Source organism: Podarcis muralis, chromosome 14 (assembly GCF_964188315.1).
Source record: "Podarcis muralis chromosome 14, rPodMur119.hap1.1, whole genome shotgun sequence".
NCBI classification, from domain to species: domain Eukaryota; kingdom Metazoa; phylum Chordata; class Lepidosauria; order Squamata; family Lacertidae; genus Podarcis; species Podarcis muralis.
Genome location: NC_135668.1, coordinates 6405030 through 6417927, shown reverse-complemented (window position 1 = coordinate 6417927; position 12898 = coordinate 6405030). Strand labels below are relative to the sequence as shown.

At 44.7% G+C, this 12898-nt stretch overlaps 1 protein-coding gene across 2 annotated transcripts in view; it reads right to left on the bottom strand.

The window, feature by feature from the left end:
• Positions 1–5175: 5175 nt before the first annotated feature.
• Positions 5176–12898, bottom strand: part of PRTG (protogenin) — an 86094-nt gene continuing 78371 nt past the window's right edge. Inside the window, exons 18-20 of one of the 2 annotated variants that reach the window (XM_028706188.2) lie at positions 12134–12299; positions 11487–11588; positions 5176–10807 (exon numbers count right to left, since the gene is read on the bottom strand). In XM_028706188.2, the coding sequence (XP_028562021.2) occupies positions 10454–10807; positions 11487–11588; positions 12134–12299 (622 nt within the window). In that variant the 3' untranslated portion in view covers positions 5176–10453. The remainder of the gene's footprint in view (positions 10808–11486; positions 11589–12133; positions 12300–12898) is intronic. The other variant, XM_028706189.2, reaches the window with a different exon arrangement.

Here is a 12898-nt window from a genome sequence, read left to right as displayed (position 1 = left end):
CATACGTCATAAACCCACATATCCAGGAGGGTGTCCTCTACAAGGTGGCATTGGATTCTGCCCAGCCCAGAGCTTTCTGTGGGCACATAGTACAATCAAGCACGTTTATGCATAGCCGAAATACGTTTTGAAAATTATGTAATGGGGGATGGGCACTGCAAAATGTGCTTTGGGCCACCCGCAAATCATGCGTCCAGGAGACTGTCCTTTACAAGATGGCACTGGATCCTGCATGGCTGACATCTCCCAGTCCAATCCCAGTTTCAGAATGGCTTTTGAAGCTTTTATGCAGGAAGGTATAGAAACTGAGCTCTTGATCCCACCACAACCTGTTCCAGTTTGCTGCCTACAGCAAACTTGCCTACTTGCTGCCTACAGTCATTTTTTCACTACTGCCTCCAAGATCTTCCTCTGCTTTTCCTTTGCTTTCAACTGCTCCTCTGCGTCCCTGCTTGCTGCAGCTGCTTCAAAAGCCCCTTTCAGGACTCCACTACATTCCTGTTCCTGAAGCCAGGATCCTGGCCCCAGCTGCTCAGACCAGGGCTCCTGCCTGCCTGTCCAGCAGTTTCCTACCAAACCCAGGAGCTTCAGTGTGCCTTAGTTCTCCTTCCTCAGAAATGCCTGCTAAGACAGACAATGTAGATCTTGCTACCTGACCTGTCTTATGGATATCCTTCACCTACAAACGGTAACCTCTACATCTGACACCCTCTTCCCTGCATCTTTGAGCAGTTGTGCGTTGTGTTTTTTGTTTCCTCGGGGGGTGTGCATGACCATGTTTTAGAAGCCGCCCTGCCCAGCTGCGCGTGACTCAGGCTTAGTCTGAGCCCAGGGACGAAGAGCATGGCTCCCTCTGATTCAGATCAGCAGGAGGAGACGCCCTTGAGGAATCAGAGATGGGGAAAGGCTGTGCAGGAGAGCCTGTTTGGTGAAGCCCCTTGCCTCTGCCTCCAGACCTGATGAGGCAGCAGGAGACCCTTCCCAGACTCTGGAGGATGAAGGAGACTCAAGCTCAGAGGCCAGCCCTGTTGTGACAGACCATGAGAGCTCAGAGGAGGAGGAGAATAGTCAGGAGTGCTATTCTAGGACAGGGATTCTTGAGAGCAGCTGATCCTCTCAACCTCTGCTTAAAAGCTTGGTGGCTAGATGGGGAAACTTGTTGGAACAACCTTGCAGCTCCCAAACTCTTGCTACTCATGTCAAGCCTCCTCTGCACCATATGTGTGAAGCACTATTATGCCACTTGAAGAGCCATAACTTCCTTCAAAGAACGGCAGTATGTTACGGGTGCTGAGCGTTGTTGGGAAACCTAAAATTCCCAGAGCTCCTTGGGAAGATGGACTGTTAAGCCACTCTGAGCATCGTAGCCATGTGAGGGGAATAGGAGTCTCCTGACAGCTTTTGGCCTAAATACCATACTATTTCCCTCATGATACTTTGGGGGAAGCCATGGCTAATAGTGCTTTAAATGTATGGTACGGATGTAGCCTGGGACTCTTGAACCTTTGTTCAACTGGGTTTATTAGGGCTGCTCCTATGTCTTGTAACAGCACCTGGACCGGATTGTGCTCCTCCCTAGCCTCCCGAGTTTGTACAGTCTGACTGCCATAATAAAAGTTTTCTTCTTTATTTATAAGGAAACACCTTTGTTTGGTCTTGAGAGGGAGCCAGTGGGCCATCCTAAGTAGCACTGAGCACCTCCTCCCTCTCCTGGTGGTTTGGTTTAGTCATGATTAGAATTAATGAGCTAACTTCCTCAAACCATAGTGTTACTAAGTTATCCCCATATTGCTTTCATAGGTACGCATTGTTGCAGAACTAACCCCTGATGGAGTGTTGGATTTGTATACCTGTCTTTTGATTGCCTTTTGTGTGTGCAATAAACACTCCTATTTTAAGACCTGTGCAAGATCCTAATTCACGACGGTCCTAGAATATGTTTGTGAAGCTCCTGTCCCCTGCATTCTAATACAGTGGTACCTTGGTTCTCAAACGCCTTGGTACTCAAATGCCTTGGTTCTCAAACACCAAATACCCGGAGGTGTGCCACTTTTTGAACGTTTTTCGGAAGCCAAACGTCCGATGCGCCTGTCAGCTATTGTTTCCGGGGCACCTGCACCAATCAGAAGCTGCGCCATGGTTTTCAAACATTTTGGAAGTCAAATGGACTTCCAGAACGGATTCAGTTTGGGCTTTTGTTTTTGCTATTTATTTTGCATTTTTGTTTTTGAGGCTTTTTTAGTTAATTTGTTTTTGTGACTGTGCGAAACCCAGTTCTGCTACTGATTGTTTGATTCTGTGACTATGAAAATGGATAAAAGTCCCCCATTCAAACAATGACTATCATCAGTGCAAGTAAGGAAAAAATGTAATTTTAATTTTTATCATCTACAATACTGTCTTGATTGCTTTCAATTTATGTATGGATCAATACAGTGGTACCTCGGGTTAAGTACTTAATTCATTCTGGAGGTCCATTCTTAACCTGAAACTGTTCTTAACCTGAAGCACCACTTTAGCTAATGGAGCCTCCCACTGCCGCCACGCTGCTGGAGCACAATTTCTGTTCTCATCCTGAAGCAAAGTTCTTAACCGAGGTAATATTTCTGGGTTAGCGGAGTCTGTAACCTGAAGCGTATGTAACCTGAGGTACCACTGTATACAGAAGCACAAACACAGCCCCATACCCCAAAAGAAAGCACTACAGAAAAATGGCAGTTGCCCTTTGAATTTTAAATCCCCTTAGGAAACAGCAGCCTCTATAGGAAAAACAGTGTAAGTAGCAGGCCAGGCTCTGCAAAACACTTGTCCACACCTCAGCCATCAAACAGCAGGGGGCAAAGCAGAGACACACACCTTGTGGAAGTTGTTATTATTAAATGTATTTATTAAAGGTATATACTGCCCTTGGCGCTGAGGTCTAAACCACAGAGCCTAGGGCTGGCCGATCAGAAGGTCGGCAGTTTGAATCTCCGCGACGGGGTGAGCTCCCGTTGCTCGGTCCCGGCTCCTGCCAACCTAGAAGTTCAAAAGCACGTCAAAGTGCAAGTAGATAAATAGGTACTGCTCTGGCGGGAAGGTAAACGACGTTTCCGTGCGCTGGTCTGGTTCGCCAGAAGCAGCTTAGTCATGCTGGCCACATGACCAGTACGCCAGCTCCCTCAGCCAATAAAGCGAGATGAGCGCAGCAACCCCAGAGTCGTTCGCAAGTGGACCTAACGGACAGGGGTCCCTTTGCCTTTTAGTGCCCTTAATCCACAGATCACAGGGCGTTGACATAAAAATGCAATATAAAAAAACAAAATACATGAGAACAGCAAGAACAAAAAATAAACAGATAATCCACCCCATATAATTAATAATGTTCTTAATTAAGGCCTATAAACTGTATTTTAAGAATGAAAAACACTGTAAATGTTTGAATAAAATGTTTTTATAACAAAAGACTAAATAAGTTTATCCACCCATAAATATAGGACTATGTGAACAGAAACTATTTGCAATAGCAAAGAGATATACTGATGTTGAGTCTACTGCTGACCAATTTTGACACCTTCAGCCAACTGCTCCAAGCCATGTACACGGAGCCTGTGAGGACCCAGACTGCCAACCGCCTGATCCGGGAGCTGAAACAGGGAAATATGCCCGTGAATTTTGGCTGCTGGCACAGGAATTGGCCTGGAATCAGGCAGCTCTAGTGGACCAGTTTCAAGAAGGGCTTTCAGACCCGGTTCTAAACGAACTAGCCCACACAGAGTGCACGACGGACCTGCAAAACCTGATTCACCTGCGCCTCAAATTGATGACTGTGCTATCAATCCGATTCCTGGGTCTCAAATTCCAGTAGTCTGCATCTACCTTTTGTCGGAACCTGAATGGGCTGTGTTACGCAAGTTCATCACCAAGAACCTGCAGAGATGTTTTATATAACCCTCTTCCTCACCAGCTGCTTCTTCTGTACTATTTGTGAAAAAGTTGGGGGAGTTGCGGCTTTGCAATGACATCTGGCAGTTGTCTTGCTATATAGTGAAATTCATGTTAAATTGCTGTTTTTAAAAGTCTGGAATGGATTAATCAGTTTTGCATTACTTTCTATGGGAAAGTGCACCTTGGTTTTGGAACGCTTTGGTTTTGGAATGGACTTCTGGAACGGCTTAAGTTTGAGAAACAAGGTACCACTGTAGTTCTAGCGGTAGAATGCACAGGCATGTGTTGGGATGTTCAGAGACGAATTAGCACATCTGTAGTTCTGGCAAGATTTGATGCAGTGCTGTGTTTCTCCCATTTCTGTCTTAGTGTGGTGACACACCACATAGTGTGTGGGTGTTGGAAAGAGGACTGAATGCTTCATTTTGAGATTTTTTTTCTAGAGATAGGTTGCTAGAAATATACTGCCAGAATTAGCCACTAGAGAACTACGGTAAGTTTGACTTGGTGTTCCAAGTGCAAACTGAAGGCGACACTTTTGGGACCAGGAAGAACAAAGAGAGAAATGAGAGAGCACCCACTTGGGAAAGGTTGGGATGCAAGCAAAAGTAGGAGAAATAAAGTGAGTCATCAAAGTGGGCAATTAGGATCCCCATTCTAAAAAAGGTATGCAGTGCGCTGTTGAAAAGGTGAGCAGCGAGTGGGAGGGGACAGCCTTTGAAGGACCTCATAATGTAGCTGAGCAGCATGGTGTGTGTGTGTGTGTGTGTGTGTGTGTGTGTGTGTGTGTGTGTGTGTCTATGCACAGATTTGTGATGGGGAAAAACCAAAACAGGAAGTGTCTCAAGATGAAGGTTGAGGTGCTGGCTAGGGCGAGGCTTCATTGCAAGAGTGCATAATTAATATTTTTAAAGTCTGAATACCATTGGCTTATAAAAATGGTCTAAACTTCTGGTAAATAAAAATACTCAGTTCATACCAAATTGTGCAAAATACTCAAAGGGCCTTTGTTGAGAAAGCCAAGAAGTAAGGGGCATAACCATGTGAAAGCGGAGTTCCTCCTTGTATGGATTCTTATGATGGCATGGGGGAACACTGCTGAGAGACTATTTTGTCTTCCCAAGAATGGTCCTGATGTCCTTATTTCAGCTTCCTCCCTCACTTGCTGCATGCAAAGCCCCTCCCCAAAGTATTGACCCATCGAAGAAACTGCAAGGACAATTACTCCTTGAAAGAAAAAAGGAAAACTTTTACTAAAGGAAACTTTTATTTAAACTGTGCAATCCATCAGTATTAGACAGCAGTTTTATAAACATTTTGGCATTTAAATTTCTACTCATTTTTGGCATGACATTTGTGCTAGTATAAGAACAAGCCTGAGGGGTGGGGAAGAGGAGAAACACACCAAGGTTTAACATTCACTATAATGCTATTTAAAAAAAAAAGAATTTCGTTTTTAAAAAATCCACATTATTAAACAAAACATTAAAAAAATACATTGAAAAAGGTACATTCATTATCAAGGCAAACACCAGCTGCCCTCATGCAATGGAATTCACAGAGCTGATCCCCTGAGTCAAATATAAAATTAATATAATTCAGCTTTGTCCTCCATTTGCCAGTCAGCTGTTGCTGCCCTTACCAGAAACAGCAGAAGGAGCGCCGGGAGTCAGAACACCCTTCGCAAAAGAAATATAGCTGGACTCCCGCACTTGCAATTCATTCACATATTTAAAAATACAACAGAAACAAAAAATATTTTTGTTTTTCAAAAGCCTAGGTTTCATGAACAAGCCATTTACCAAAAGCACAAGGTGGGTTTAAGGGGTGTGTATGTGCACAAAAGACAGAAGGAAAAACAACAAATTCCTACTGGGTCCAAATCATGCTCAGATCAGATTCAAATTTGTGGATCTGGTTTGAGCAAGATGTTTTATAGTGGGAGTGTGGCTGCGTCTGCTTGGCCACATCTTGGCTTAAAAAGCTATGAATGAGTGTTTGCCCATGAATGCAGCTCCTTTGCTCCTAGCTAGCAAACTTGGAAGTCTTCAATTAACCACTGTTTCCTGTTTTATCCAAACTGGGAAACTATGGTTATCAGCTTTGGAATAAGACAGGATGCTGAACCATGGTTTGAAGCTGTGTTAACATCCTAGTTGGTTCCAAAGCTGGTAACCACAGTTTCCTGGTTCAGAAAAAAAGATAAACTAAAGGTCAATCAAAGACTTCCTGGTTCAGCCACAGCTTGTTCAAAGGGACTGTGTACACAGAGCAAAGGCATATTCATATCCAGCAGCTGTTATTTAATCTTAAGTGGTAGAATAACTAAAAGGAACAAATTTGTAAAGCTGTCACAGGAAAATGCTTTAAATTTTATAACTTTACCAGAAATAGTGCCAGTGCAGAGGTTGGGTAGATGTGTCTTTAGAAAATTCTTGCACTTGGCCCAGTGGCGGATTCTCACAGTACACCAAATGCACTTGAGACTCAAGAGAGATCAGACATGAGCCAGGCAGGCTTTTCAAATCACGCCAGCTTCCTTAAAGACCTAAAAGATTGCACACATACACACGCTCCTTACGCCAGCCCTGGCTTTTGGGTTGACATCACACTGAAAATATATAATCTGGACCTATGCTCATCCTCTAATACACATTTGGAAAAATTGGCCACTACACAAGGGAGAGAGTCTTCCCACCTCCAGAACTTGGGGTCTGTGGACAGTCATCACCAAACTAGATAAAATTTTGCCTGCACATTTTGCTCACAAATACCAGAGGTAAGAATAACAAGCGCAAAGCCTGCTCCTTGGACATCATGGCATCAGCATTATTGCCACATGGTCATGAGGCTGCCATTGGGGGCAAGCACCCATGGCTCAGCACTCCACTTATGCCCCCTGGGGCCACTCTTTCGGTGTCTTAGCATTGAGACCAATGGGACTACTCCAGAACATGCACTTTCCAGATAGCCTCATTTCCACCCAATTCAGATCCCACTGGGATCAAAAATGGTTCTCTGTTGGCTCTTCAGAGGTAAAGGAAATGACAGTTTTACTCAGCTATCCTTTGGACATTTTTAAAGGCCAAGGAAATTCACATTCTAGAAGAAGATAACTTTTGTGATAAAGGAGAGCCCCAAGAAAGAGTCATTCTTGAAAGTTGGCTGGCTTACAACCCCTTCTAGGACTCAGCAGCGGAAGCTGCTACCACAGCCATCACACCCTGGGATAAACAAGGGTGTAGAATTATCCTCGGTTTTGCCATATGGTGATTCAAAGGCAAAGCACATGCTAAGCGCCTCTCTGGATGCAGGCTGGAGGGACACATTATAATATAATGCTAACTCAAAAAAAAAAAAAAAGGGCAAAGAGACCTACCTAACACATCATGCCTCTATACTGAGGTAACCTTAAATATCTTTGGTTTTTTTCTTCATTTGCTGCTAAGTAGTACTTGAATAAAAGCTATTTCTTTACTGGCAGATCACCTTGTGGATAAAGCCACTCTCTTTAGTTAACTGGATATCTTTGGAAACTGAGGCAATTAACCCGCTGTCTGACTGACAAGAATTCCAGTAGAAGACACGTGTGAGGCAAAAGTAGTATCTTTACTCAGATGAGCCAAGATTTGCCCACACCAATGCAGGCAGACTTTTAATTTTCACAGAGCTCTTTGTGAGGCCTCACAGAGTCCCGTGTAACTTGAAAGCTATCGCAACCTTATCCCAGTCTAAGGGCAAGAGAGATCGCGAAGCATCTTCCAGCCTAAGGGCCCAACAATGGCAGCCACCATCTACTACGGTTCCCACAGCCGCACCTGCTCCTCTTGATTATTCCCAGAGCAGCCGTGGAGCTTGATGGGTCTTTGGCATGAAACTGCTGAGGAGGGGGATCTATTGGCGTCACCCAACAGCATCAGGAAGGGGTCAAAAAGTGTCAGTACTTCACAGCAAACAAGTCTTTGGGAGAAGAAAATGGTTACCTTGGCATATCAGCCATTGCTAAGAGGCTCGCCAAGGATGCCAGGAGTTTCACGGCATGAACCGTGCCGTCTTTTGTCTCCTGGCTTCAAGCAGCGCACTCTCCACTGTGCCCGACACAGCTTTGTCCAATGAGACCAAAAATAAAATCTTTGGTGAGACAAGTTTCTTTTTCTTCAGCAAGTAAATATATATATATATATATATAACACATTTAAAAATATTATAATGTATCTAATACTGGACTGTTAAAAGAGCTTAGTTGCTGAAGAAAAGGAAAACAAAATTACACTTGGAAGTCTTTGGAGATTTTATATGCTGAAAAGGTCTTATTTCAAGGCTGTCTTTTGTAACAATAAAGATAGTTAACATTGTAGAGCTAATTTGGACCATAAACTCCTACAGTCCATAGAGGCCCCTTCTCGTTTGGTTCTCTCCTCCTTTTGGTTAGTAACTACTTAGGTAATAAAATGTATGCAAACCTATAGTTTTAACTAGCTCAATTACCATTATTTTTTTTGGAAAATATGCAGCTTTCTTCTCTTTTCTACAGAAAATTCTTTGGTACAAGATTATTATCATCTTTAAAGCCTCTGTGTCAAGAAAATTGTGAAAGGTGAACAGGTCTTGTCTGGTACAGCACTAGCAAACATACACCTGCATTCTAAAGATCTACAGAGGCCAATTCACCAAAGAAAAATGAAAAAGGGTAGGTGGGGAGAGATTTGTTAGTTCCCCCTCCTCTTCCCCAAACATACCTGCATACTGGCTCCCATCTTAATATGGCACAAGTGGACATTTTTTTGCTGTCCGCAACAGAACCAGGGGTTGCCCTGGGAAGTTAATTGCCAGTATTGCGTTCTTTGGAAAAAGAAATGAATTCTGATTGGGGGAGAGGAGGGGGAGATCTCTATTGACTGGCTCCCAACTTTGGTGAATATAGCCCTCTCTCTCTCTCTCTCACTTGCTTTCTCATTCACTCTCTCGCATTCTCTCCCAAACTTAAAAACAAAATAATACACAATACCCTGTCAGTTTGCCTCACATTGCTGCAAGACAGCTTAAAAAGTAACAAACTGCGCCCTGAGTACGGGAAAACAATAATACTAGAATAACTTTAAAAGGAGGTAGTATAAAACAGGAGTTGTGTGGGTATGAGGTGGCAGAAACAGGTGCCCCCCTCTTCTGAGAAGCTGTTCAGCTCAGTCTCTGGCTCCTTTGTTCTAAGAAAGGCCTGGGCAGAGCTCAAGCTGGCCTGTGGAAGGACCTAACGCTTTTCATAGAATCACAGAATTGTAGAGTTGGAAGGGATGTGGTCCAGCCCCCTGCAATGCAGGGATCACAGCATCTGAATCTGAAGCAAGGAGCCCTGAGCAGGGTTGGGGAGCCCAGGACTGGCCAGAAACAGACCTATGGGAAGAGTTTCTGAGCACTTGAGACCCTTTGCACCCCACAACCTGCAGAGCACATTTAAGGCATCTTTCTGTTCTCTGAAGCAACTTCATGAATACTAAAAAAGGCATAAGGCAAAACAGTGATTTCATAAGATATCTATATAGTGAAAGGCACCATTGCTCTGAAGTATGAGGAAACACTCCCTTTTTAGCATTACCTGCCTGATGGGCGCAAGTCAAGGAATAGGGAGTAACGGCTGGGCCCGAGCGATTCGCCACAGCATATCCTGACCAAAAAATGCTCGGCTGATGTGATCAGAAGAAGAAGGCACTGTCTGAGGCAGGTTGGGGGAAAGGAGGGAGATGTGACCCTCCAGTCTCAAAAGGAAAGCAGTTCAGTGTTTGGGAGCCCAGAGGTTGGCTTTTACTGGCCCCCTCCCAGGGCCGCAGCCCTGAATGCAAAACAACTCAACAGGCCCTGGCCTCTTGTGAAGCAGTCATAAGAGCCTGGGCTCCCTCGCTAGGCAACCTTCTAGGGGGTTTGGCAGAAAAGGCTGCAGTCAGAGTCCCTCCTTCCAGATGCCAGTCTGGCCCTGGTCGTCTGCTCCTGCCCCATGGAGAGGCTTCCCCCCTGCCTTTTCCTCAAAGCCAGAGCTTCAGCTGAACATCCCTGCTCACCTGCCGACACAACTCCTTTGGATCACACACACACATTCACACCCTACACATAAAATGGAGGGAAAATACATGGGACTACTAGGAAGTTATCGTCAGTTATGTAGCCGAGACCAACTCTCAACACAAAAAAACATGAGGTAATGCCACCCGGCAAACTGAGGTAGATATTCAAGCAAAGGGATCACCTTTGCTCCAGTGATAGATATATAGATATATAGATATATAAAAACTTCTCTTCTTCGCTCTACTCAGAAATCCGTACTTTCCTTTCACATTGTTGAGCACTGAACATTCAAAAAGCGTGAGTTTTAACACATTTCTTAAAAAAACAAAAATGGTCGACAGAATTGCGGGATCGCCTGTTGGCCACTCAGGGTTCCCACTTAAAGCTTTGGCTCTTTGTTCATTGTCCTTTGAACAGACACACACAGACATACAGACACAGACACACACACGCCGCTCTGGTGGCAGGCTCAGTTTTGCCCTGCAGGCGGCAGCTGGAGAAGTGGCGGCGGACTTTGGTCGGGAGGCTCTTCAGAGGCACTCGGCAGCGGACACATGGGGGCACTGCCTGCAAAGGAATCGGGGGTCACTGGAGTAGCACTGATGCCCGCAGAGAGGTGAAGTTCTTCGCTGGACTCATGAGAGAACCTTCCGGAATCACCGGTTTCGTGGCTTTCTTCACTGTTTGCTGAATGCTCTGTGTCAGCAACGATGCTGTACGCAGCCTGGTAGTTCGGCTTTTGCTCTGGGGAGGCATCTTTGCCAATGAGGACGGCAGTGCCCGACTGATACAAACACACTGCTTTTGTAAAACATCTCTGGGTCTGGAGGAAACACAGGGAGGAAAAGCATTACAAAAAAATAAAGGCAGAATAGACCCAAATAGAATACAGACAACACCCAAAAGCTCTGCTGCTAAAAGGTGAATACTGAGATCCAGAGTAGGAAACACATGGCCAATTTTGGCCTTCTGGGGGTCCAAACTGGCTCATGAAGCCATTTCTCTCCCAAAGCATGCCTATCTTTTGAAGTCAATTGGAAATGCCTTCCTGCTTCACTACCTCATAGTAGGGCAAGCTGGAGACTGAAATAAACTGCAAAGAACAACATCTTCTCTGACTACGGCTGGTCCTACCATGAGGTTGTCACCTCAGGTGGCAGATGCTGGAGAATGGGGATTGGCTGCAAGGTGTGGGGAAATACAGCCCCATGTGCCACACAGCCTCCCCGGGACCTCAGGTGTGGTGCAAATACAGTATGCCGTGTTGAGGTAAGATTCAACTGCCAATCAAGTCTGATTCTGCACACAGGGTGGGGAGAGCTGCCATGAGGCGCTTTGCATCAAGCAGCAAATTATCTTGAGCCAACCCTGTCTCCAGCCAAAGGAAAGAGAAGCTCTTGAGCTATATGAGATTTGGGGATTGCCCTTGTGATTAGTTCACTTCACAAAATGCCCCAACACAAGATATCAAGGCAGAAATTCAGAGCCACTCATTCTCTTACCTCTTCTGACTTCCCTCTCTTAGAGTCTTGAAAGAAGAGCCATTTCCTGGAACTCTTCTTTGCAATTGGCCCATAGCTGTTTATAATTAGATTGGTACCACCCTAAGAGATAGGGGAGGAAACCTTAAGTTACTCAATGGAAAAAGGATTTGGCTGAAATTAAAACAAGGTCCTCACAACTCAACTCTAAAACTTTACAAAAAATATTAACTCCAGCAATTTCTGCTCTCCCTTGGAAGCAGATTGGCTTAAATTGCAATACTATGCACACTTACCTAGGTGTTAGCCCAATTGAACACAGTGGGACTTACTCCTGAGTAAACATGCATAGGACTGTGTTTGAAACCTTGCAAATTCTTGCATTCAACCCCTTCCCCCCAAACACCCACAAAAGTCTGCTTGATTTCTGTTGAGAGGACATTTAGACTACAGCAGAGTCAAAAGTAAAGAGCACTTGTGGGGCTGTGTTTCTAAGGAAAGAGGCTATTTTAATGAGGTGGATGCAGACTGGAAGCAAGAAACAGTGAGCTTTGTGCTCTTGAAGGTAGCCTTGACATGCTGCTGCTGCTGTGTAAATTTTCTGAATAAACAATCAAAAGCAAAGAAAGTGAAGGCAGCAGGAGCCCAGAAAAGTCAGGCCGTTGTACCTTGGCATCCAGGAAGCTGCTTCCCGTCATCATTGGCTGTAGAGATTCCTCATTCTCAGCAAGGTCTTCTATGCTCTTGACCACCTCATTGGCCCCCATGGAAGAGATGCTGCTGTGAGAGTGCTGGTGGGACGCTTGATGGATGCTTTTGGGGGCTGACGTTTTCCTGTTCAGTGTGGAGCAGGAAGGAAAGTGAGACTTAAGACAAGCAGGCTAGGCTGAGGCAGATTCCTTTCGATCTTGCGTGCCTACATCCTGTTAGATCAGGAGAGAGGATTCTTTGGCCCTCCAGATGTTGCTGGATGATGGGAGTCAGAGGCCAATAACATCTGCAGAGCCAAAGATTTCCCAGCCCTCTTAAAAGCAACCGACTGCAGTGATTTATGAATGGAACCAAACTCTCTGGGATTCACCTGGCACTGGACTTTAGATTGCAGGTGTGTTCATGTGCTTCAATATTTACAAAGCTCCCCAGTAAATACAATACAAAACAAAACCACAACACTCCCTACAAGGTTCTACCCTTGCCTTCTTCCACCCTAAACTACAATATTTGTTTTTCAGCATTTGAACAGGTGATCCTCACTCCATCCCCAACCACAGCCTGAAATGGGCCAGCCTGGAATGAAGTTAAGTGGTTTTAGCAGCAATGTTATTAAGGGTTAATAAAAATGGATTGTTAATAGATGGGAATTTGAAGTAAAAATATACTAAGGAAAAGGATCAAGATAAGAACAAAGAGGGAAAGGATTTGCTGAATTAATT